This window comes from Elaeis guineensis, chromosome 9, assembly GCF_000442705.2.
Source record: "Elaeis guineensis isolate ETL-2024a chromosome 9, EG11, whole genome shotgun sequence".
Taxonomy (NCBI): domain Eukaryota; kingdom Viridiplantae; phylum Streptophyta; class Magnoliopsida; order Arecales; family Arecaceae; genus Elaeis; species Elaeis guineensis.
Window position 1 is genome coordinate 82339089 of NC_026001.2, and position 27350 is coordinate 82366438.

Sequence of the window (27350 nt, forward strand, 5' to 3'; positions counted from 1 at the left end):
CTTGAACATAAATAGAGAGAAAAGTTTAAAATTCTAATATTGAATGGCCTATGTCTTGTTTATAAGCTCTAGTTAGGTCTTTAACTAAGACCTAAAATGATGAAAGGAGAGGTTTTCTTTTAAACTGGTAGAACATAGGATTAAAATAAATAGAATTACATAATGCACAATCATAATTCCTTTTTTTTTTTTTTTGTATGCACTCTCTAATGGCCTCAATATATAGTTGTAAGAGACAAATATCTTTTGCACTAATCTTGGTGCTTCATTATATATAATAAATAATATTATTTTTTCTGAAAAAAATAAACTTGTCGATTGACTATCCAAAAAGGTGCTCTAAGGGGACTGTTTATTCCCTTATAATGATCTTTCTCCTTTAAAGTTTACCCATATTTTGTTTGACAATCTAGCTAGAGTTGGCTTTCTCAGATGACACTGGCAAGTTTAATTGTGCTTTATAAATTCTATTTTGCACATTATTATCCCTAGTTGCTTAGTTTTTATCTTTACATAACTCTGTACATATACTTAATTTTTTTCAAAATAAAAATATATATGCAAATAACAAATAAAAATATAAGTGAACAATATTACACTTATAAATTGTTAGATAAATGGTAGGCAATCACTGCAAACAAATATTTTAGCAAACTTTTGATTATTTTTCATATAATTTGGTTAACATAATTTCTCTCTATCCATTATTTCTTGCTTCCGGCCTACTCATGTATTTTCCTCCTAGATCCATTTTCTACTTGGTGACTTGATTCTCTTATTGAAAATTTGAATATAATTTTCTAAAAAAAAACCATTTAAAAATTTATATAATACTGAAAAAGTAAATTATAAATTAGTTTTTTAAATAGAGATGGCTCAAAAGCTTGAGTTTGATCAGATATTTTGCACCAATCATGTAATTGTCCCCTACCTATGCAAATTAAAACATTTCCAAATAGACGATTAGGACTCACACAATCCCAATTCGACACAACTCTTTTCATCTCTAACATTATCGAAGTAGAAGCATGAATTTGACCCTTGATCTAACAGAGTTGAACATGTGCTGGCCAAATCCAAATTAGCTCGAGAATATACAAAGTATTGATGAACCAAAAGATTGTCTTTCACACCGTGACAGCAAACAACCAGCCCATGTACACCAGCCAATTTGATGAATCCACGGAGGCTGATGCAAGTGGCACATCCATGGAGACCCACTTCTCCTATGCTCATGCACAATTTTTAATTCAACACTTGCACAAAGAACTACATGATAAACAAATCCAGGAGGAAGAAGTTCGGCGGGTAGGTTGAGGTCAACCCTCACCCCTTTGTCCTCTCCCCCCCACCCCCCCCCCCCCCCGCCTTTGATTCTCTCCCGCACCACCTATCAAAACCATCCCCCACATAGAGACACGAATTTTAAAGCATTACTCAATAACCCTCCTTTCCATTGCTCCGCACTTCCTCCTTACTAATCCTATTCCTCTCGCACCAAATAATTACCCAATTATTATAACAAAAATAAAACATCGTTGGTTAGAAAAACATAACGAATGCACTTGATGTGGGTGTGGGCATCTGGAGGGGGAGTGTATGCGATGGATGGTGCAGGAATAGGTTTAGTAGGGGGTTCATGAGGGGCAACGTAGCTGGGGGCGGACGTTATCCGCACGCCTTATGGCCACCTTTCCATCCAACCACCATCTCGTCGGTGGCTGCCGCTCAAGCCTTCTCTCCTCTGTTTCTCGTCACCCAACCTACAAGCCAATAAAAACCCAGCCCAAACCTTGAATCCCCGAAATGCCCCGAAGAGAAATAGTTTGTTTTTTCCGGATCTGTCCCTCCTCCGATTCCTCCGCGTCCTTCCCCGGAATTCCCGTTGTGCCCCTCCTCCGATTCCGTCGTTGCGCCCCGCCGCCTCCCATCCTCCGCCCATCCCAACCGCCACTGTAGATGCTGAAATTAGTAGAATTCGAAGCGAAGCAACTCGGTTATTCGAATCAGAGGATTTTTTTCCTCTCATTTTTTAGGTTAAAATCGATTGTTTTGGGATTCTGTAGATGATTTCCACGAAAATTTCGGCTGTTCATGGCTTTATAGGGTTTATGCGATGAAGAATTCGTTTTTCTTCTAGAAAATGGGGTTTTCCGGGGGATTTTCGGATATTTTCATCACAAAAGGGATTGTTCGAATCGAGATGGAACTCCAGATTTTAATTGATTTCTAGGGTTTGCGCGATGAAAAATTCGTTTTCCCCTTTGTTTTCCATGGAATTTTCGAACATTTACAGCAAAGAGGGTTTTTACTAAAGAAAAGAAAAATGTAGATAAAACCCCAGCTTTTATTCGATTTTTAGTGTTTATCCTCCGATAAATTTAAGTAATTCTTCAAGGTTATTGCATCAAGAAAGGAGTTTTTTTGCTTAATTAAAACGGGAGAAATTTAGATCCGAATTCTAGTGTTGGGAGGAATCGAAAAACCTGGAAAGCGACGGACGCGGAACGGTTTTCCTCCGAATCCGGGATCTCCCCACTCCCCTCCCCAATCTCCCGAAAGGCCGCCTGGGGGCATTGCGGGAATTCCAAATTTTGTTTCCATATGGTAAGCCCGAAACTTACGTGGTCTTTTCGGCAATTCCACCTAACTTCGGGGGGCATCCCCGGAATCCAACCCAGAGCAGAGAAAAACACAAAACATACGTTCCCCCATCCCTTTAACCCCACCAGCCACAAGAACAAGAGCGCAGAGGAGAGAAGAGAAACCAAAAAATTAAAAAAAAAAGAGAGGAACAAAGTAGAGAGAGAAAGGTGGTAGACGAGAGATTATCGCTCTCGTCACCTTCGCCAACTTCTCCTCCGCCTTCCGGTTATGCCCCTGCGAGCCCACCAACCTCTCCGCCTGCCTTCCCCGAATACCCCTCATCTTTTCCTCCCTCAGCGCAGTCGTGGTACGAACTTGCCTTTTTCTTTTTTTTTGTGTTTGTTGGTCTGGGGTGGTTTTCCTTCTATCGTTTTGATGTGTTCGACGCTTACTATATTTGTGTTTTGGGTTGTGTTTCGGTGTGGAGTGGGGTTTTGGTTGTTGGGTTTTGATGGGCTTGCCGCCATTGGGAGCTTCGTTTTTCAGCAGTTCTCGGTGTTGGGTTTTTGGTGGGGTTGTGGGCTTTGGCAGGAGGAGGATGGTGGTTGGAGAGTTCAGCGTCGCCAAGCTTTGTAGGGTGGTGGATTGGTGGGGGATTTGTTGGTTGGGTGGTTCGTGATGAGAACAGGGTCAGGGAATCGGTTTGTTGATGCGTTTTCCTTTGCGTTTTGAGTTTTGTCGTGCAAATTTTGAGTTGTGGATATGGTTTTCAGGGGTTTTGGGTTTGATTGGTGGAGCTCAGGGGCTTGCCATCCTGTTTTGTTTTGTCTGAAGGGCTTGGTTCTTTTGTCGATTGTGTGGATGAGTTTGGAGTAGTTTCTTTCAGGTGCATCCTGTGAGTGTTGTTTTGGTTGGCTGAAGTCTGGTTATGCATGTCGATTAGCTGATTAAAGTTGGGGTGGTGAATGAGTTGGATTTGGCTATCGGCATGAATATCGAGATGTCTAGGGAGCCAGATGTAGTCGTCATTGTTGCTGAAAATTGTTTTTGAAAACTGATTGAGTTTCATTTTCTCCGGTTTGCGGAAAACATCTTTGTATTTTGAGAAAATAACTGGGAATCTGGATAGACTGATCAAAATTTAAATCATAAATGGTTTTTTGACAAGGTTTTTCATATGTTTTTTTCTCTGTTTCCAGATGTGCTTCTTATGTCAGCTAGAAATTTGTGATATCAAAATCTGTACAACAATTTCCATTCTGTTAGCAACTTCTATAGTGCTACTTTGATTGAATTCTTTTTCTTTTCTGTCTAATTGTTTGTGTTGTTTATTTGTTTATTTAATTTGATAGTCAATTCTCTGTGGGGTTATGGTGTGGCCCTAATGTGACTTGTCTCCAAGTCATCTAATTGCTCTTGTAGTGTGGTGCTTATGTTTAGTCCGCAGTGCACTTATGCAATCCTGGGAAATCCTGATACATTAATCCATATGTTTTGGTGGTTTGAAAAAAGGGACATGTCGGGTCTATTAGGACCCTTTTGGCAATGGATTTTCTAGGCATCTATAATTTATTGGCCATGATGGCCTTCTTACCACAGCATGCTTCTTTGAGTATTTTCACACTTCATATCCGAAAACATTTTGTAGTCTGTAAGACCATTCTATTCGTTCACAGTTTCAACTGACCTCACAGGTTCCTTCCATATTTATCTGTCTGTTTCAATATCTTATGTTGTCTGTACATTGGCTTGTTTTGTATTTTTTTTCCTCTTTGTTTTTTCTTTATTTTTTAAAATTTAGGGCAGGTCTTGGCACAATGGTAAGGTTGCTCCATTGTGAATTGTGACATAGGTGTTATGAGTCCAAAACATGGAAACAGTTTCTCTGCATGCTCGGGTAATGGCTACATACTTCTAATCCTCCCCAACCAGACCCTACAGTGTGGGAGCCTTGTGCCTTGGGACATCCTTTATTTTGTGGTTTTAAATTTCACCTTCTTCCCCTTACTGTAGCACATCTGGTACTCTTCAATGACTAAACAGAACTTTAACTTCTTCACACAATTTAAACTAGAACTCCTAATCCAGTTATATTATACTCAGACCATATGAACAATAATCTATCTTGCCCAATTGTATAACAATGGGACTTTTTTGTTTAGGTATAACAGTGTTCTTGAATGTATTATTTAAGTTTTTTTGGAAGTTAAATAAGCTTCTAAAGTAATCCTGCTTGCCCTTTTTGAACTATGACATTGTGTGTTAGTGATGAAATAATTCATTTATCAACTGGTTAGTAGTTGGATGTTCGGGATGCTTCACATTTGACCATATATGTGATATTTTATGAACAACTTTCTCTGTTTATCAGTCACAATTGTTCTGCAATTAGTACTGGGATTGATGGATATGGTCTCTTGATTGTGTACTGCATGATTTTATATATTTGCAAATCACACGGGTTAGATAGTACCTTACCTATAGGCATCTTTATTCTTTAGGACCTCATGGTTAATGATGAACTGGCAATTAGCTGATGATCATGATCATCAATGATATGATCCTCCATGCTTTCTTAGAAGATCAACTAATTGAGTTTCATCTCACTTGTGCCTTCTTATTATCACCATTAACTTTAATGTTCAATGAAAGAATCTTACTTTCCTTTGGTCTTTGTCTACAAGCCCTTGGGCACCACCAGCTTTGGCCTCTTGATCTTGGATTTTAAATTCATGATCAGGGATCTGTGTGATTTGCATTTTTTTAAAAAAATGCTAATATGTGGATGTACATCTGTGGATAAGCATCAGTCTCAGCCCATTCTTCTTTTTAAATGATCAATCTGTTAAGTCTTGCAAATTTTGTACATTCTTTGACTATAGTAATGGAGATTCTTTATTGTTAAGAAGGATCCTCTTGCTTCCGTATCAAGTTAGTAAAGATAAGTTGCAGTTGATGATGGACTGTAGATAGTTTAATCCTTTGTGTATGTCTTACTCACAAGGTTCCAATTTTTCCTCATTTTCATTTGAAACTTGTGTTTTGTTTAGTTGATATAAAATGTCAACAAGTTTCTAGACCCTTGTCATCCAACATTTTACTGTAATTTAGAAAGCTCTTGTCAACTTGTTTACAACATTTTTGTGGGGATTTATTGTGAATTTGACTTTATGCATCCATTGCAAGTTGAATGGCAGCTGCAGCCCCACTAGTATTGTGTCAGATTCTAATTGCACTTGAAATGAATAATCTTAGTGAATTTGCAGTACATATTTCTTCCTTTGTGCCTCTCTCTTTCTCTCTCTCTCTCTCTCCCCCCCTTCCTCCCCTCTGTGTGTGTATGTGTGTGTGTGTGTGATGTCTCTGTGCGTGCATGCACATGCATATGTGCAGTCTTTCTGTCTATCTCTCACTTAAATTGATTGCCAAAGCAAAAGTTTGTTTTCCATCATCCTTCCCCTATAATTATATACTCAGTTAGATTGAGTTAATGAGCTTAAAACTTGTAATTTACATTTCATTACGCTTCCCTTATAATTTGATAGAAAGGCTTGTATGTTCAGAATACTAAGAAATTTTTGTATGTCACATTTTTTGCGTGGTTGCTATACTTCTTGCCAATTCAGCATCCATGCTATGTGTGAGATCATTGAATAGTCTAACCAACCAAGTACATGCACTTACTGTCTTACATTTCTAATATAATAATTACTTGGAAAAAACAAAGTATATTTACCTTATGTCCTAATATTGAGAATTTGGAAAAGTTGAGCCTCATTTATTTGCTGGAAATTACAATTGTCATCATGCTAAACGATCAGTCTTTTTTTGTTCATGCGACTATTGCACCTGAAAATCAAATTATGCTGTACCTTCTAGCTGGCATCATTGGACTGATTTTCAGTGCTTGCACTGACTGTGCTATCTTTTAGGGGCTAATGAATTGTCCCAACTCTTTCTCAAGTGATAGAAGTGCTAGAACTTGGGGACCCAGAAATAAACAAAGGGCTGATAGTTGACCTGTTGAAGCCCCCTCTTTTAAACTCTTTACCTTTTTTATAGATCTGTGTCAAAAAGAGCATTAGCATCAAGGTACAACTCCATATATAGTATGCTTTGTGAAACATCTGTTTTTTGTTCTTTTCTGAACAGAGCATGTTCATATTTGGTAGTAGCTGAGCTTATGATAATCTGGTTGATGCTCAGTTCATTGTGCAGGCAGTGGAATGAAAGTGCTTTGTCTAAGTAGGTTGATCTTCTGTTTGGAAATACTACGAGGAGATGCAAAATCCTTATTTTTTTGTCCTGGTCTGAACCAATCAATCTGTGCTTGTTAGGTCATGTAGGCAGGAGTCAGCATTGCTTCTGGTTGACATGCAACCAGGAAGTTTCAGTGAGTTGAGTCCTGTGATCAGTTCAGCTACTAATCAAATCCTCTTTTTTTTTTTTTTTTTTTTTGTTTTTTTGTGTGTGTGTGTGTAATTTTGAAATTTCCAATTTGCTTATGGATGTTCTCAGTGTTAAACACTGTCCATATCTGTCCTAACAGTGAAGCTTATTCGTAGGATATGTTCACTAACCAAATCCAGACAAAACTACAGCGGATGCTTTTTCATCTGCTCCATTGACACAGCCTAACACTTCCTGGCTAGAAGCTCCATCTTGAGAACAACTGCACCTGCTTTTTCATCTGCTCCATTGACATAGCGTAACACTTCCTGGTGTGCTCTTCTTCTAAATTGATTCAAGACAAAAGGATCTGTAGATATTGAGTCACCGAAGTATTTGAGCATTGGTTTTCTTCTTCTTTTGCCACTAAACAGGTGAAGGACGTTGAGGTGCAAGGTGTAATCTATCAAAATGTGGAGACATGAATTCACTTCATATAAATCATGATTAAGAGTTTCTGCAATATGTGATATTAGTGGATAACACATCGATGTAGAGTACCTTGTTCTCAAGATGACAACGTGTGGAGTTATCCTAATAACAACAGAATTGTTGGTGGTCAGTGATTGTCCATATTCTTTATGTTTTTAGGCCGTTTGGTTTCGTTTTGTTGTTTACACTTAAACATAGTTCATCAAAAATTGATGAAGTGCTGGTTGAAGCCACCGAGCACAGATATCTAAAGGATGACTTTACTCATTAAACATTGCAAACGTATAAAGCGAGCCTTACCTCCAAATACTAGAAAGATCCATCTTTCTTGTCTAGATGCACTTTCCCCACTCCCCCACCCCACCACACACACACAATTTTTTTTTTTTTTTCTATTTGGCTAATCTGAAATGGATTGTAAAAACAGCTATTCTTTAATCACTGCAGTAAATAGATTATGCATGTTGTTCATGGTTTATTGATTTGTAAAATCCATGAATTATTAAGGGATCACACTTCATTCCAATAGAAATTCTATGCAATGTTTTAAATATCAGAAGACATGGCCATCCTAGTCTTTCTGTGGAACAGGAAGCTTCGGGTGCCGATACTCAAGACATATGCCATCCCATCCTGGTCCATTTTCCCAATTGTCCAATCCCAGCACTCAGGACAGTGGCCCATTGGTATTTAAAACCTTGATTCTATGATTGTTGCAGTAGACTGGCTGATTGCTTTGCAGATTCATTACTTAGTTCAAGTATACTTAGATATATATATATCATAACTTGTATGGTTGTTAATGCTGTTGTGACGTTGTCATCATTGTTCCTTCTTTTATATCATAAATTTTTGCCACTTTTTTTAATAATTCTCTCACATTGAATCATTATTAATTTTGCATTAGGAGATTGTAATTAGCGATGGTTAGCATAAGGAGACGGAGATATCTGGGGCTCTGCACAGGTATGCTAATTATGCTTTAACATTTTAAGCAAAATTTGCACTATGGAGTATGGATAATGGAAATGACATTGTATTCATTTGTTTTCCCTTGTCCAGGTGTGATGGCTTGTACTTTTCATTTCATGAATGTTCATTTTTAGAATGTTTAGTGATACCATACTGTTGGTATTCTAAAAGATTGCTGTGAAATGGAAAATAAACAAATTGCTATCAAAGTTCAATTACCTTTCATTTTGTATTACTTTGAAATACAAAAATTCCACCTTCTGAGTTTCATATTTAATTAACTTCTCATAATAAATAGCCAGAAAAGTCCTATAGGTAGAAAAGAGCCTTCTTTTTACCCCTGATATGAATTTTATAGTCTAATGAGATGTCTAATCCTTTCTTTCTGGAATGCTTTATTTTTTTTTTTTTCGGGGGGTGGGGGGGCGGGTGGTCTGTACTCTGAAGAGATTCCTAGCATGATGAGCCATCCTTACTTTTGGTTGCAAGGATTTATATTTAACTTTTTTTTTTTTCTTTCTTTCTGGAAATCATGTTCTGATTTCCTCACTTCAATGAACTTATTTACATTGGACTTGTCAATATAATCAAAATTTTAATTTATCATTACAGGGAAAAGTTCCGTTCCTGTAGAGCTTCCCAAGCCTGCTGACAATGGGCACACTCTGGAAAATTCTAATCAGAATGTAAAGCCATTCAGTGTTTATCCTATGCCTTCAGATAATTTAAGCCTTCAAAAGCCGTTAAAGGTTGTTTTTTATCATCCTAAGCTCATTTTTCCGAGTCATGTTGGTTTCCTTGCTTTTTTTTTTTTTTTTGATTTGCAATTTCTCTGACTAGCTTACCTCTAATGTGAATTGTATTTAAATATCATGCTGATTCAGTTGTTAAAAAAAAAAAAAAAAATCTAAATTCATTGTAATCAATTCATGTTTGGATTTGGTGGACTAAAGGATGTTCACTTGTCTTCCGTGGTTTCATTTAATAATGCTGGGTGTAAGACCTTGTGGGAATGTTTAAACCTTTCTTAACAAGCTTGTCGGGTAGACTGTTTGTCATCTAATTCACTTTCAGGCATCTTAAATATCTTCTGCTTTTTACCTTCCTATCTTGTCTTTCTCTCTTAACTCATTTTGCCAACATGCTTCAATGTCCTCATTTGGCTCCGGCCTATTATGTTTGGATCTGTCCTCACTTCCAACAATATGGTTCATGAATTAAGCTTGTCTTAGCACTACCCTTTCTAAACAAAGAAATCTCAGTGGCATTTAGTAGTATTTAGAGTACTTCATAGTTCATACTTCATAGTCTAGAGGCATGTTAAGGTTTGCCTCATCAAACTGACCTATTAACGTGTTGGTACATCCTTGTCAACCTCTTTTATGTGGAATAGACCCAAGCTATCTTAACACTTATTTGGGAAGATTTTTGAATACCTTTGATGTATTCTTGTAACTATATTTTGTCATGACTGCTGTTTTTGATGACTTCAAACACTAAACACAAAGTTATTTGGTAAAGGCCTGCTTGGTATTGCTCTCATTACCTGTTCTTGCTTTCAAAAGCTTGGAATTTCTTTCACTTTCTGATCTTGCTTTGAAAAACCCAAGAAGAAAATATACTGGATCGCACCCCTGCATGATGAAATCTTTTTGCATTTCCAAATTGCTTTTTTTTCTTGAAATCTTCAGAGTCTATATTAGCAAATTTGCTTTCATAACAGGTGATAGAAAAACAAGGAATAATGGAAGTTGTGCGAACGCTTTCACATCAATCCTCACCACATGAGATTTCACTATTTTGTAAAGAATTAAAAACACAAAAACGTGGGATTTCACTATTTTGTAAAGAATTAATGCTTAATACAGATAAACATTAAGTTGGCATTATTAGTGTTCTTTGTTAAATATATCATGATATGTTGTTTCCATCTTATAGCATGTAAAGCAATATGAATCATTGATTTATATACCACAGCATGGAAACTGCATCAAGCAGTTGTCTGTGGATGCATATCTGATGACCTTGTACCACAACTTGCTGAATACCCACTTTTGAAAATCACATCAGTGTCTGTCTGCATTAGGAACAAAGTGCCATACTCTTTGATGGGATTTCTGTGGTTGTGTTTGGTCATATAATCTATGCCTGAGAAAATGTTTATCATAGATTTATCAAGGAGAATGTCCACAGAAGGGAGTATTGCCTTGTTTCTACGTAGATGCTCTGTCCATCATGGGCCATATGATATGGTGAAGGTGAGTTCTTTTTATGATGAAGAAAGCTAATTGAGTCATAGGTTACTAGTGACCTTACCACAAGACTACCACCACTGCAATTGAAATTCCATTTCTGGTCCATGAACAATGGATTTGCACTCATGCTGGATGGCAGGAATTGGGAAGTCATGATAAGAAACCCAAAATGTGCCAGATGGAATTTCTCTCTTGTGGATGTGAAGGAACTAAACATGGATTCAAATGTTGGAAGACCAAGGAAGACCTATCTTTATGATAATGGGATAATCTACAAGCTTAATTGTCAGTGTCAGGCACTTTGCATTTGACACCCAGCATTTTGACACTTACTAGTCATGGTTATTTCTTGGTGGTATCAAGCTTTATTTGTTTCAAATTGTAAAGAAGGTTTGTCACAAGTAGCCAGCATGCATTTGTTGCTTTATATTGTTTCCAACACTTAAAAAGTTTATTAATGTCAAGGAATGTTCTACATTAGCAAATTTGTTGAAGCTACTAAAGCTTTATAATTTATATTCAACTTTCTGTATCGCTCAGAAAGTGTCACAGGACATCTACATCTAATTTTTGAGAGAACCGAGACTATTCTACTCAAGGATCGTCGACACGGAATTGGGCACCATGCTGGCTGGCCGGTAGTACGAGTCTGTATGCCCTGTACCAGACTGTATCGTGCTTGAATTGACATGGAAATGGGGGATGAACCGGAGAGCAAAATAGAGGGAGGGAGGGAAGGAACAGAAGACTGGTGGAGATGCTTGTGATGGCCATCAGAGGGCTGCGGAGGTCGTCAGAGGGCCACTGAGGCCTCTCGGGCTCCGTGGTCCTCTGCGAGAAAAATTGAGAAGAGAGAGAGAGATAGAGAGGGAAAGGGAGGAGAGAGAGGAGGAAAAGGCAGCGGGAAGGCCATCGGACGGCCCAAAACTCCTTGCGGTCGCCACAAGTTCAAAAAATTCATTGGATTTTTCCTATTATTGGCTTCACTATGTGTCGGATTTTTTATAAAATCCGATGCAATAGGAGCTTTGCCCCTATTTTGAACTCGCGGCTGCCGTGGGATGTTTTGGGCCACTCGACGGTTCTCCGACGGCCTTCCTCTCTCCTCTGCCCTCCCTCCCCCCTTTCTCTCTCTTTTTAGTTCCTCACTTCCTCTCATGGAGGACCGCGGATACCTGGAGTCTTAACGGCCCTCCGGCAGCCTCAGTGGGCCACCAGCTTTTCCCTCTCATTCTCTCCCCTCCTCCTCTCTCTTTCTCTTCCTCTCTTTCCTTCTTTCTTGCTTTGTTTTTGCCGGCATTTTGAATTGGACGCCCGAACTGCACTGGTTAGCTGTTGATATGGTTTGGCATGCCCCGAACTGTCTGGTTTAGGCTAGTTCGGTGAACCATGAATTTCTACTTCTACTGCCACAATAGCTTTGCTAACAAAAGACATGTTTAATGCACTTAAATTATTACACAAGGCCATAACAGCTATGGAGTTTATTTATTCTCATTCCTAAGCTATCAGCATATTATTATGTTAAGCACATTACTGAAGGTTTTTGTTTTTCAGTAGTGCCAAATAGAAATGGTTATTGGATAACAGTAAAAGGATATGCATAAATATAGTTGATGGGGTTTATGCTAGCCATGGCATAATCTTTTCAGCATTGGCATGTAATTGGAGTTTTGGATTTCTTTGATGCTGAGGCAACATATATTTGTGTGCATATGTGCATGTCTGCCTGCATGTGCACCTGGATATACTGAATTATATGTTCTAGTGCATTTTCTCATCCGATAGACTTCTATATTTCACTAAACTACTGTTTATCATGGTCATGAAATTGTCATGATCCAAAACATTAATTTTTGTAAGTGTAGGCTTCTGCTTCATGATCAGAGAAGGGACATTACTATGCTCAGAAAATATGAATTTCCAGAAAGCTGATAAAATGATGGACATTCATGCTACTGTTTAAGCTGTTGTTGCTAATACAGTTTGTAATTTTACTGCAATGCCAATTGCTTATTATGACCGTAGTTTAGTCTAATCTTCCACTTTATTGATAATTGTCTTATACTGAAACATGATCCATTAGTTGATGTTGTTCGACAGATCAATGTTTCTGAAGCATTACCTGGATCTTCAAATGCATCTGGTTCAAGCACATCAAAGGAGGAGGCAAATCATTATTATCCAGGTTTGTTCTTTCAATTCATTCATGATATTTTAAGGCCTAAAAAAGTTCTTTAGTTATTTATTGGTGTTGCCATTCGAAGCCGGTCTGACTAGGCCGTCGAGCTAGCTGGTGCATTGGAGGGCTGATGAGGTGTTGCATGGACCATGGGAGTTAACTGGAGATCTTGATGCACCTTCTTGGATGGTTCATGGTTGGGACTTGGATGCGGTCACAGTTGGGTTGATCAGATCTGATTAGGGTAGAGGGAAGGATATTGCAGTTGGATCTTTAGTCCAATGCCAAGCCTAAATTTGAAACACCACAGATAGGGAAGCCCTTTTGTCGAAGAGTGTCCAGTGGGGGATCCTTTAATGTTTAAGTCAAATAATTCTCGGGGAAACAAGAGAGGTTTTGTATGTGTGGCAAAAAGTTAGGAACTCGAGAGCATAGAGAACCTAGTTTTAGAACTCAGAATCTAAACCTTAGCACTTCAAACTTAGAACTTAGAGAGTTCCCTGAAGTAGTTTTTATAGGCGAGTGCTGGTACATATTGTTATGCAATCTTAGCACATACAAATGGGTTGTTTTAAATAATTGTTCACACATTTGAAAGATATTGCGTGGGTGATTTTCCCACATGCCAATTTTTACATATCTCATTGTTATGGAAACCATTTCCTAGTATAGGCCAATTGTAGCTAGATGGGGGGACATTCAAACATCTCCATGCACCCTTGGACTAGCCACGTGGCAAAAGTTGATCGGCCAAGGTAAGGCTTCATGGCAAGCTTTGATTGGTCAGTTTTGCCATATCAGCTGGAGTCGGTTTCAAGATGTATCCCTTGCCCTCCACTTTTGAGATCAAGATGACTTGTTGGCTTGAGTGAAGGAAGTAGATGTGTCAGTGAGAATGACCAATTGAGGAGTTGTGAATCCGAGCTGCAGAATTGGGCTGTAAAGTTGAGCCATTAAGCTATTGGTGCAAGATTCCGCAGGGCACTGGGATGCTAGAGCAAATGGTGAGATTGGGTCTCCCAAGGGTGTGACCTGTAAAAAACTCCTGATCGGAGGTTGCTTCGATGGGGACCCTTCGATGCTTAAATCAGAATTCTTGTTCAACAGGAGCATGAGAGACAGAATAATGGTGTATCTTTTTTAGGATCTCCTTTAGGCCTTTTATGGATAGAGGTGGAAATTTTAGTTGGTAAGTTGGTTGACACGATCCCGTTCGGCTAGGGTGCAATTTGCGCATAGTGACGGAATTGTTGTTCGAGACTTTCGGGATATGGTAGTTGTGGTCGCCTTATCTGCTTTGTGACAGCTGTTGCCTGGTAGGCATTGAATTTTGAATTGGTGTGCCAATTGATGTCAGTGAGCCGAGGATCGATCGGTTTTGATTAGAGATTGGGCACTTTGTGCCGTCCTTAGGTGGGGAATTTCTGAGCTGGGGTCTGTTCAGCAGTGAAAAGTTGGTCGGTCAGATGTAATCGATCGAAGACCGTTATCTAATCAGAGTAAGTTAATCATTCGAGCATGCTGATGACCTTTCAGCCTAACCCATCGGCAGTCTCGGGGAAGTGTTATCGAGCGTCAGTCGGCAAGTCTTCGTCTGCTTAGGCTGTGGAGTGCCGACAAGGCGGAAGTTGAAGACTAGTCGGTGATGAAATGACGAAAGCTATGGCCAACGATAGGTCCGCGGAGGCCCACATATGGGCCTACTAGGCTGGGATATTTTGGGCCTTGGGCTTTTCATATCATCGGTCCTAGCGAAATTTCCTCCAATAACAGCTATCCTTTTGGTTTTGTTGCAGAAAGCTTTTAGACATTGCATTTACAAGAGATGTGTAGGCATCTATATTTCTCAAAGTGACACCATGAATGGTAGGATTTTTGATACGATGATTGAATGCTTTGTTGATTGTGATCCTGATGGTTCAAAGCCAAACAGCTGATCGATATATGCCCAATAATTAGACTGTCGGTTTTAAATGGCAACATCGATCGGAGCCCTCTAAGGCTCTATATAAGGCTTGGAGCGTATGCTTTTCTATATTTTAGCTTTTTGCTCACCGATGTTGAGGGAGAAGAGGGAGAGCACATCTAGCCCTTGTAGTGGTGACTAGTTCGCTATTTGTCTTCGTTACCTGTCTTTGGTGTGCCTGCTGGAGTTTGTGTTGGAGCTCCATCGCCGGCGTAGGTTCTAGATAGGTTCTTGGCTCCAGTTTTTCTTTGATCTTCCCAAAGTTTTTATATTTTCTTTCCTCCTTTTTCTCCAATCATGGAATTACTTGAGGAATGATCTACGGACAATGAGAGAGCAGGTCAGGGCTTTCCTAATTGAACCTTCATGGGTTCCAGCGAGGCTCCATCCATAGTTGCTTTGGGCCTAGATGCTAAGGAAAGTGTCTTAGTAGAAGCAGACTTTAAGTAGATCCGAGCTGAGTATCATATACCTCGGGCCTTCGCCCTGGAGTTGCTCATCCTTCTGGTTGGGTGATGTCTCCTCGAGGGAATTAGGTTGTCCTTTACGAGGAAACTCTGAAGGCCAGCCTAAGATTCCTAGTTCCTTCAATGATCATTGAGCTATGGAAATCGGTATCAGCTTGCTCCAGCCCAACTCGTCCTCGATGTTTGTTGAATGATAGTTTGGTTTTTCTATTGTCTTAGGTTACATGGGATTGCCCCAATTGTGGGATTGTTCTGAGCCTTCTTCTAAGTGAATATGCACCTTTGAAGCAAAGGATGATGGTAGCCTTCCTGTAGGAAAGGTTATAACATCCTCCTTTCTGATCCTTCATTTGTGATTGGAAGGGCCAATTTTTCTTTATCACTATGGCTAATACATGGGGCTTATTGACACATTGAGGGATGCCAAGGAAAAAGGGATTGAGCCTTTATCCTCTTTTGTTAGAAGAGGAGGAGATGGTTATTGCTCCTAAGGTAATTGAAGCTCCATTTTACGTTGGGTTACTTTGTGACGAGGTCTTGGTGAATGTCGGCCTCGGGCTTGCATCGTTTAGGGATGATCTTCTTTATCTACACCTTATTGTTCTCTGAGAGTTGTAGCTTGGTTGCCCGACCAGTTTGCTTGATTTTGCAAGGATTATTTTTAGCATTTGTGAGTTGTATGGTCCCCTAAAGAAAGATCGAGCAATGTTGGGCCCTCAAAGAAGAAGAAGAAGATCATGAGCCCATCTTCTCCCAGTCTTGAGCTCTCTATCAGATTTGGCCTTGCTAGGGTTGCTGAGGTGAGGCCTCTCAAGGCAGGATCACCATAAGTGGAAGCTATCACTGCCCTTCTTGTCTTTGCCTGTATACTTGTCCCTCACATTACCCAAAAAGTGGTTTCTATCTTGCTGCCTGAGGATGCATAAGGAACTATTCCTCTTGCCGGTACTTCATTGCAAAGGAGCCCATTTGATGCAAAGCAAGCTCAGGAAGCCATAGCAGAAGTGGCCCTCAAGGTGCTCCTAGTTTTGAAGGTTGTACTTGAGGTCATCTCTGCTTCGCTTCCAGCTACCAAGGCTGCTTCGGCCCTTACTCCAATGCTTGAGTCGGTGCTCATCCCAGCTGCAATTGCTGCAACCTCTTGGGCTTTACCTTCTGCATCTCAATCTTCATTGTGTGAATTAGAGCCGATAGTATTCTGACTTGACCGGTTAGTCTCGATTTTTGACTTGATATACGACCAGAGTGATACTTAACTATCTTGGAGGATTGTTCAAGGGCTTGTTATCCTGAAGGATACGGAGCAACTATAGAAGTGGTTGCTCGAGAGTGCCATCTCCTTGGCTTGTCACGCTGTCGTTAGGTAAAAATCCAAGCCTTCATGGAACAAGGTCCTTGGCCTATCAAACTCACTCTTTTTTGCCTGTAGGGAATCTATGGAGCCCATATGCCCATGGGCTTCACCCGATCTTTCTAGGGGAAGTTGGGTTTGGCTGAGCATTGACTTTGGTAGGTTGAGGAGGAGAAAACCAAGGCCAAGGAGCAACAAGAGTCCTAAAGGGTGATGGAATGGTGAAGGGTCAAGCTTGCCTTGTTGCAATGAAGGCCAACATCATTGAGTCCAAACTCAAGGAGGTTGAGGACAAAGTTGCAGCTGAGATCGCCCTTGCTCGAAAAAAAGGTGAGGAAGAGATTGCTTGTCTTTATGGTTAGATAGCCAACACAGAGGGAAGGGCCTCCAAAGCGAGGAGAGATTCGGTTGGGTGGAGTATAAGTCCACCCAATCTAAAGAGAAAGCTGCCTGAGCTGAAGGAGTTGCTTATGTTGAAGAGACCGCAGCATGAGCTATAGAAGAGGCTGCTCAAGTCGGAGAGAGAGTTGCCCTTGTTGAGAAGAAGGTGGCCCAAGTTGGAGAGAAGGCTCGCTAGGCTATCATGGAGTTCATGAACTTCAAGAAGTTCCGTGACTAGCTGCTCGAGATCGCTTAAGATTCGTTGAGGAAAGGCTTCCAATATTTTAAGGACAAGGTTATTTCGCTTAAGATTCGTTGAGGAAAGGCTTCCAATATTGTAAGGACAAGGTTATTGGCTTGCTTCTAGAGGCCGACCTTAGCTCAGTTATCCTTTCGGGTTCATCCTCAAGTGGAGACAAGGAGGAAGAAGGAGAAGAAGATGGAGAGGGAGGGACAGATCAATAGCTCATTCGTTATGAGCATCATTTTGTAGCTCATTTGCCATGAGCATTTACATGGTAGCTTATTGGTCACAAGTATTTTGTAGCTACTTGTCATGAACGCTTTTGTTTTTTTTCCTTATAACCTCTTTCTATATGTAATGATATACTTCTTTTATCTTCTATCTGATTTCTGTGCCAAGTGTGCTGTTCGAAGTGGTTTGATTGGTAGGCTTAGCTCGGGTTCTGTCAAATCCTTTAGGTCATTCGGAACAGGTTGGCACTTCAATTGGTAGGCCTAATGTAGATAGGTGTTTAAGTCGACGTCTTTCTGCTTGGGTTAGCCGGTGCACCAGATTCTCTATGGCAAGTGTGTAGAAGAGCTAAGCCAAGCTCGGATGTGGCTTACCCTCATTCAGCTGCAGTGTGACTAGGGTCACGTGCCCAGAGCTATTTCTCAATGTCATTTTGCCTAAGAATATGTAGATGACATCAAACTTACTCATCATGTGGTCCCAAAAGATAACTCTCGATTTCATCACCCAACGTGGATCTCGCTTTACATGTCATGCTGCCTTTTCTTGGAAAGATAGAGTGTGCATACAACTCTAGTATGAATACAACCAGAAGGGTTAGAAAAAAAGTATCCTAGAAAGCCAAAGCAAGGTCCCCTATATCAATCCTTACAATCCCTCTGTTATGCTCGGCTGCATAAGAGGCCATCCAGTTAGTAGCACTATTGGCTTCATAGTAGACATGGCGAATATCGATGGAAGAGTAGCTCCTTGCCATGCACCAAATGTCATGAATAAGAGGGCCACCACCATTGACAGTTGCCCTCGCAACCAAGCAATCATAATGGTCGAGTCCCACCTCAATCACCAATCTCTTCGCTCCTAGCCTCAATTGTCGTGCTGCCTTTATGAGAATAATAACTTAGGGTAATGACGATCCGAAAGACAAACCATGAGAAATGCCTTCTAAGCGGGAATTTGAACCATCAGAGGCTCAAAGAGCTCGACACATGGTGAGTGATCAGAGAGGGACAATTTAATCTCGACCATTCAAGAACTTTATAAAATTAAAGGAAGGTTGCCCTTTGTGGATAGAACAACCTCTACCTTCTTTTCTTCATCTTAATTAGTTCTTTGCTTGCCATCGCCATCATGAACAGTTTGTCAGTGGAGTGGTTGATGGAGCATCTAGAAGTGCTCTAGGTGACCCTTGAACAAGCTATGGAGAAGGTTGTGGAGGTCAAAGCTGGACTTATCCTCCTCTTGAATAGGTTGGTTGCAGAGAAGGTGGTAACCACCCACTAGAGGGTGATAGAGACGGAGGCGGAGTTGAGGGTGGTTGAGTTTCAATTGGAAGAAGCGGATTTATGATGTCCATCTTGCTGAAGGAGCTACAAGCTGCTTGCCAGCTGGCCATGGAAGCCTAGAGGAGGGTCATATAGTCGAAGGAGTGCGACCCTTCAATCGAGTCTGAGTGGAATATTATCGAGCTTTCGGAGGTAGCTGCTCAATGGTCTCTCCCTTGAGCTCCTTGGTCTTTTTTTAGGAGAGGTAGCATAAGGTGGAGGTCGGACTCCTAGATGTTGTAGTTAGTGAGGTTTCAGCCATCCTCGAGCTACTTTGCAATGGAGATGGAGTCACGCTGCAGCATTTCGTCCAACAATTGCCTAAGTTGATCCACCTATAGAATGAAGCTTTTGTTTTTCTTTTGTAAATATGCTCGGATACTGAGCTAATACGGTTGTATCTAGAACTGACAATGAATAGAAAAATTTATTGTCTTTCTATTCTTGCTTTGATGGATGGTGTTGTAGGCATTGCCGTGAGTGATTTTCAGCTTGATTGGTCCTTCACCTGTGGTCAAGGTGTGAACTTACCTTTGAAGTAGCTTTGGGGCCTCGCCCCTGCCTTGGTCTTACCGATCAATTGTTGGGAGAACGCTAGGGGGCCTTGCCCCCCGACCTTGGTAGGGTTGGATCGAGGTGTGAACTTGGTGTTTGCCTACTGGAAGCATTTGATCTTTGAGTTGTTCAGATCTTGAGTGCTGGGAAGCTACTTGATTGGCTGGTGTTTTGATCTGGATTGCTCAGGTTGGAGGTGCCAACTAGTCTACCAAATATTTTAGCTTGGGTTGCTCTAGCCTCAAGTGGTCGGATGAGTTACTAAGCCTTTGGAACGAGGGCTGAAATGGATGCTTGAGGTTGTCCTGGCCTGAAGAGGTCGGTTAAATTGCCAAGCCTTTGGCATAGCAGCCAGAACAGATGTTTGGGGCTATTCTGGCCTAAAGAGGTCAATTGAGTTGCCAAGCTTTCGGCATGGGGTCGGAATGGATGCTTGGGGCTGTCTAAGGCTGAAAAGGTTAGTTCAATTGCCAAGCCTTTTGTATGGGCACTGAACTTTGGCCATTTCACCTGAGGAGATCGGTAGGTCACCAAGACTTTGGCATGAGGTTTGGAATGTGTGCTCGGGCCATCCCACTTGAGGAGGTCAGTAGGTTAATGAAACTTTGGCATAGGGGTCGGAACATCGGGGTTGTTGGATAACTCATTCAATGGAAGGAGATGTTGCCTCCTCAGAGCTGTTGGATGGCTTGTTCAACGAACAGAGGTGTTGCCTTCATGGAGCCATTGGATGACTCGTTCGGCAAATGTAGGTGTTGCCTTCGTGGAGCCATTGGATGGCTCACCAATGAATGGAGGTGTTGCCTTTATGGAGCCATCGGATGGCTCGCCCCGATGAATGGAGGTATTGCCTTCATGGAGCTGTTGGATGGCTTATCGGATGAATGGTGGTATTGCCTCCGTGGAGTCATTGGATGACTTGTCCAATGAATAGAGGTGTTGCCTCTGTGGAGCTATTGGCTCACCAGATAAACGGAGATGTTGCCTTCATAGAGCTGTTGGATGGTTGCCTAATGAATGGGGGTGTTGCCTCCATGGAGTTGTTGCATGGCTCGTTTGATGAATGGAGGTGTTGCTTCCATGGAGCCCTTATGTGGGTTGCCTAGTGAATGGAATGTTGGGAAATGTGTCCCAAAAAGCCAATCGTCAAGGTGTTGACGGTTGAGCAACCAAGTATTGTAATTGATTTGTTAATAAATAAAATATATTTGGCATTTTCATCATAAGCTTTCATCTTCTAATGAACTCCGTTGTTATGATGAAGTCCTTAGGACTATTTAGATTCGATAAAGAGAGGATTTATCGATTAGTCCTTAAAACAGTTCACGATCAAATGATAGGCTGTTAATAAGGACGACAGCTTCTATCGAGCATAGGTCGCTGTAGGCCATATGGGTTGGTTGTCCTCTTAACCAAAGAGTGTGGAGACACTGGTATGGCATACAAGTGAGATGTACTGGTACATCATCATTGAACGTGACCAACTCCAGAGTATTCTACTGTCGAGAATGTCTCTGATGGGATATAGGTATAAGTGTCCCTTAGACTTGAGATCGCCTCAGTGACTTGCAAGCAACTCACTGTGCTTTGGTACTGGACTAACTGAATTTCTAATTCAGGGATGGAAGGCTTCTGGGCACAGTCAAGTACTTGCGAAGTCAGAGTGTGATCGAGATGGGATTGACCACTCCAAGAGTTGGAGAAGAATGAGTCGTTGTATTTCAATTTAGCAAAACTTTGGCCAGGATAATCCATCAGATGGATTTGATATTTTGAAATACAATGTGGATAACTTGATCAGAGTTGACAGTTGAACTCTGGGGTGTCTTATGATCATTTTGGTCAAGGGGATGAATTATATGAAAACTATATCCGCATGGGTTCTAAGGATGTTCTACACATTCGACCTCTCCGGTCGTCGGGTACCGTTGCTAGATGGTCACTTCGATTGGTACAGGAATTTGTTCCTGTGCTACCGGCTTAGGTTCGGACCTATGAGGTCACACACATTAGAGTTCATGATCCGATCGGATGGTTGATCAACGATTAAGAATCGTTCTAGGGTTAAATGATCAATACGATTGACATTTAACCCAGTGCAAGTGTTGCAGGAGGATCGATTAGCAATTCGATTGCTAATTGGCTTAATTTGATTAAGCTAATGGGCTGAGATTAAGTCTAATTAAATATGATTTAATTAGATTTGATTTGGGCTTGATTGAATCAAGTCCAATTAGTTTATTGGATAAGTCAAGTGCAAGGAAAAACTAGTCCTAGTTCAACTAGGACTTGGGTCAATCTAATTTCTAATTTGATTAGAAAATTAAATCAGATTTAAATCTAATTTAATCTGATGAAATTAGGTTCTTAATTGGGTTAAGACCTATTTTAATTGGGTTGATCTAATTTTGGTTTGATTTGATTTGAGAAACCAAATTAAAACAAGTCATAAGATAGAATCCTAGTAAGATTAGGATTCCACCTTGCACCATATAAGCCTTCCCCACGCCCTCTCTCTCATTCAACGCCAATCTTCTCTTATTTTGTGCGACAAAAGCCCTCTCCCAGGTCTCTCCCATGTTCACAAAAGGTCTCCTCTCTTCTTTCTTACATGGAAGGTGGTTTGGATCAAATCAAAAAGGAATAAGTTTGGATTTCGAATTCTATGAGATAGAGTTTTAGAAATCCAAAACTCTTTCAATTTTGCACCGAATTTATCCAAATTTTTTTTGGAATTTTCATGGCTTTTAGGGTACATATTATGTACCCTTTGCTAGTGATCCATGTACGAAAATAAGAAGGAGGTGCTCAAGAGTTGGGCGCCCCTTAACTTGCCATGTTTGGATAAGCCTTGATTAGGTATTTGACCTAGACAAGGACTCTATCATATCTCTTTATATAAAACGAGTTTTTTCATGAAATTTTCGATGAAAACAGAGATTTGAGAGATCTTTGGGCCATCCAAAAATCAGAGAGAAAGACTTTTGGGTCGTGGAGATATAAAAGACACAAGTTAGGGTGTCTAGAGAGAGAAACAAGAAGAAGAAGAGGGTCTTCTTCTCGGATTGTTTGTTTTCATATCTTTCCTCCCTCCATCTTGAGTTTCCTGAGAGCGTCTCAGATCTGAAACTCCTTCTACTTTCCATCTTTGGAAGAGTCCAAATCAAGAAGAAGGAGGCACCTGATCAACCATCAAAGAAGGATCAGTGTAGTACTAGCATACTGTGCTGATTTTCTGAAGCAGGACTTCTGATCGAGATTTGTGGGCTCGTGTGGACGACTCCTAGAGGCCGGACGCGTGTGCGGCTTGCAGCATCATCCTCAAGTCCGGATCAGCGAGGTTAGAACGTCTAACTTGCAAGGTAATAGATCTGATCTATTGTTTAATACATACATTAGATGTAGTATAGAAACATGTTGATATGATCAACATGTAGTTCATGCTATATTTATATATTTTAATTTGTGATTTAATGCTATGTAATAATCATGTAATAGGATCTTAGATCTAGGGATTCTCTGATTTTAGAAAATAATTTTGATTTATTTTAGTCTTCCGCTGTATGATCTTGAAAAAGTTTCAAGATCTAACCCTGAAACCCTAGATCTGGTTCCTACAATTGGTATCAGAGCAAGGTTCTTTATTACATGATTATTTATATATGCTTAGATTATTTCTTAGATTAGATCTAATTTATAATCTGATTATTAAATCTAAAATTAAAATTTTAGATCAATCACGAACTGCAAGGTTGTCCTGCTGTAAGGTTTACCCGTTACAGTGCAAAGGTTGTCCTAATTTGTGTAGATCTATCTTTAATCAAAAATTTGTTAGATATGATCTAGATTAAATTTATGATTTATTAGATTTAAAAGATGTTTAAATCTGAAATAAAATCTCTTTGTTAATAATTTTTGTGCAAAGAAATTATTTAAAGTTGAAATTATTTCAATTACATGAACCTGTTTAGATTAGATCTAAAGTAGTTTCATGTTTATTTCACTTGTATCTTGATTATGAATCAAACATGCAATATGGTTGGTAGAATCATATTGTAAAATTGTTTTACAAATATGAAAATTATTTTTTGAAAAGTCGAACCCAACCCTCAGCCCAAAACTTAATTAAGAATTAAGAAGTTGTTTGATTAGATTCTAGGATTGTGAATTGAAGAACCTAAGACACAAACCATAACAAATTAGGTTAATGGGTTAGTGGGAATTAGGTCCATTAATTGGGTTAGACCTATGGTTAGATTGAAGATGGACTTAATTAGAGAATTGACTAAATTTAATCAATTATTGTCTTAGATTAGGTCAAGGATTCTCTAGATCAATTACAATAGTTGTAGTTGGTCAAGTCCATGTCTTTAACGAGAACCAAATGGACTTGATTTTTGGCTAAGCGGTCTAGCACGAACCGGTAGGTTGATCTAATCGAAACTAATTAAACCAGTTGGTGTCTAAGATAAACCAGACCGGTGGTTTTTAATTGGGAGCCCGCTTACCTGACCATTTCTGATGGTGTCTAAGGCAAGCTTTGGCAGACCCTCCTACTGATCGAACTTACCTGGCCTCTTGGTGAAATTATGTTTTGATCGGATCACTTGACTATTCGAGCTGACCCATGTCAGCTAGGTAAATCAGTGTGATTGATTTAGGTGCTCCTAGACCAGCCTTTTTAAATGGTCTCTCTTAAGCTGACTTGGTGAAGCCAGTGGGAGGATCATGATAAGCTGGTTCATTTGACCTCATCTTCTATATTATTTAAATCCTCTAAAATTATTAGGTCCTTAAAATGACAAAGTTATGGAGATAACTGAGTCATAGCCTCCCATTAAGGTGTTTGATAATGAGTCCATTAACTCAATAATCATTGCAGACCCAAAGGCCTGGTGCTTGTTGACTAATGGAATTATCACTCATCATATGATGACTTGGAAGTGTCTCTCTAATGGTGGTTAGGTGGACCAACCAAAGTTGGGTTTAATCATTCGTTGGTTAGATACATCAAGTATGATCATGTTAATGGTTGGACCTAACCGGATCCTTACAGTGGAGGCCAAAGCCTACTGATTAGGTTTCTGGGGCAAAATTAAAATTACTAAAAATTGTTTAGAGAAACAATTGGTTATGAACCTACCCTTAGATGTACATGGGTTGGCCAACCAAAGTTGGGCTTGTGTGCAGTCTAAGTGGATTCTAGTACCCACTAAGGAATTAGGGTAATTCCTCGAATTGGAGGTAGATGCTATCAATTCGAATAAAATAGTAGGAGAAACCTTTTGATTAAAGTCCAAATCTTTAGATTTAATGAATCAATTACTAATTAGGTTATGGTTCTCCTTTGTGCAAATATGGCCACTTTCCTATCGCTCCGATCATTGTTGGATAATGATAAGTTGGTGGAATCCAACTTCAGTAGCTGGTACCGAAAGTTGAAGATAGTCCTGGAGCATGAACGGATCCTATATGTGATAATGGATCCTGCACCTGAGGAGCCAGCTGTCAATGCACGTGGAACAGTCAGAGACACTTACCAGAAGTGGCTCAATGATCGGACCACGGTGCATTGTATCATGCTGGCTGCCATGAGCGACGAGTTCAGTCGCAGATTCGAGACGGCTCAGCCAAAGGACATGTTTCAAGTGTTGGAGGATGCCTTTGGCACACTCGATGACGTGGAGAGGCACAGGACTCGTTGTGCCATCTTCAATGCCAAAATGAGGGATGGTGCTCTGTCACTGATCATGTATTGTACATGATGGAACGATTGAGCAAGCTCAGCTTTCTTTGCATAAGCAGCTTGGGAAAGATGCAGGACTGAACTTGTTGCCCAAGTCTTATCTCCCATTCCTCACTCATTATAGAATGACAAAGCCTGAAGAGAACTACCACGGGTTACTGGGGTTGCTTCAGAACTTTGAGAAGGATCACCAACTTCACAAGGAGTCGGTGAACTTAGTGGGAGGTTCGTCTTTTGGTTTTCGACCTTTTAAGAAAGGGAAGAAGAACAAGAAGAAGAAAGTAAAGAAGATGCAAGTTCAGGCTGGGACATCAGTACAGAGCCAGACTAAAAAGATCAAGCCTGATAAGAGTCTATTCTACCGGCAAGCATCCTAGATTAGATAGTGTGTCAGATATCTACTTATGGCACTGTAGGCTAGGTCATATAAACAAGAACAGAATAAATAGGTTGACTCAAGAGAGAATCCTCGAAGTTAGTGATTGTGAATCACTTCCAACCTGTGATTTGGTAAAATGACCAAGTCACCTTTTACTGGAAAAGGTGAGAGAGCTACTGAGCTCTTGGGCCTAGTACATACTGTTGTATGCGGGCCCATGAGCACCAGTGCTATAGGTGGATATTTTTACTTCATAACTTTCACGGATGACCTATCCCGATATGGATGTCTATCTGATGAAACATAAGTCGGATTCATTTGAAATGTTCAAACGATTCCGAAGTGAAGTAGAAAAACAAACTGGGAAGAGTATTAAAACTCTTCGATCTGATCGAGGAGGAGAATACCTTTCTAGTGAGTTTCTCACATATCTAGGAGAGAATGGGATTCTCTCCCAATGGATTCCTCCAGGAACACCACAGCATAATGGTGTGTCTGAAAGGAGGAATCAGACTCTGTTAGACATGGTCCGATCCATGATGGGTTTTGCTAGCTTGCCGATATCTTTCTGGGGATATGCACTCGAATCGACCTGTTATCTATTAAATAGGGTTCCAAGTAAGTCTGTAATTAAGACTCCATATGAGATATGGACGGGACGTAAGCCAGCACTTTCACACCCTAGGGTCTGGGGTGCCCGGCCTATGTCAAACGATTAGTCACAGACAAATTTGGACCTAGGTCTGACAAATGCTCATTCACAGGGTACCCCAAAGAGAAAAAGATATTTTTTCTACCATGCTGATGAACAAAAGGTGTTCGTCAATCTTAAGACAATCTTTTTAGAAAAGGAGTTCCTTGGTAAAGGAACCGTTGCCTCTAAGGTTGAACTTGATGAAGTTCAACAGGTAGAAGGACCAACACCAATAGCTGAACCTGAGTCGGATATGATTAGATTAGATCCGGAGCCCAATGTACCTGCACCATTAAGGCGATCCGGTAGAGTACCGCGTCAGCCGGACAGATACTACGATTTCTTGGTCCGGAACGGTGATCCCATCGAACTTGATGAGAATAATGAGGATCCGATCACCTATATGGATGCAATGCAGAGACCTGATTCCGAGAAATGGTTTGAAGCCATGAAATCCGAAATGGAGTCCATGAAGGTCAACGATGTATGGACATTGGTTGACCTACCTGAAGGGGTTAAATCCATTGGGTGTAAATGGGTCTTCAAAAGGAAGAGGGGCGCAGACGGAAAGGTGGAGACCTATAAAGTCCGTCTGGTCGCCAAGGAGTATCGTCAACGTTATGGTATTGACTATGACGAGACATTTTCTCCTGTGGCAATGCTCAAATCCATTCGAATAATGCTTGCAATAGCTGCCCATCTGGATTATGAGATCTGGCAGATGGATGTAAAGACAGCTTTCCTGAATGGAGAGCTGACCGAAGAGATGTATATGATACAACCTGAGGGGTTTACATCCACAGATGAGTCCAAGGTGTGCAAGCTTCAGAGATCCATTTATGGATTGAAGCAAGCTTCTCAGAGTTGGAACATGCGTTTTGATAAGGTGATCAAAACGTATGGCTTCATTAAGAATGGAGAAGAGCCCTGCATCTATAAATGGGCAAATGGTCCAGTTGTGGTATTCCTTGTCTTGTACGTAGATGACATTCTCTTAATCGGGAATGACATCCCCGCACTACAAGGAATAAAAGTTTGGTTGTCATCACAGTTCTCCATGAAGACTTGGGTGAAGCATCCTATATCCTAGGATGAAGATCTACAGGGATAGATCTAAAAGGATGCTTGGGTTATC

At 40.4% G+C, this 27350-nt stretch overlaps 1 protein-coding gene across 2 annotated transcripts in view; it reads left to right on the forward strand.

Annotated features, from left to right (window-relative positions):
• The first annotated feature begins 1758 nt into the window (after window positions 1-1758).
• Window positions 1759-27350, forward strand: part of LOC105051213 (ethylene-responsive transcription factor-like protein At4g13040) — a 45657-nt gene continuing 20065 nt past the window's right edge. Inside the window, exons 1-5 of one of the 2 annotated variants that reach the window (XM_010931536.4) lie at window positions 7093-7307; window positions 7410-7593; window positions 8375-8433; window positions 9052-9188; window positions 12798-12882. In XM_010931536.4, the coding sequence (XP_010929838.1) occupies window positions 8391-8433; window positions 9052-9188; window positions 12798-12882 (265 nt within the window). In that variant the 5' untranslated portion in view covers window positions 7093-7307; window positions 7410-7593; window positions 8375-8390. Of the gene's footprint in view, window positions 2954-7092; window positions 7308-7409; window positions 7594-8374; window positions 8434-9051; window positions 9189-12797; window positions 12883-27350 lie in introns of those variants that run through there. The other variant, XM_010931534.4, reaches the window with a different exon arrangement.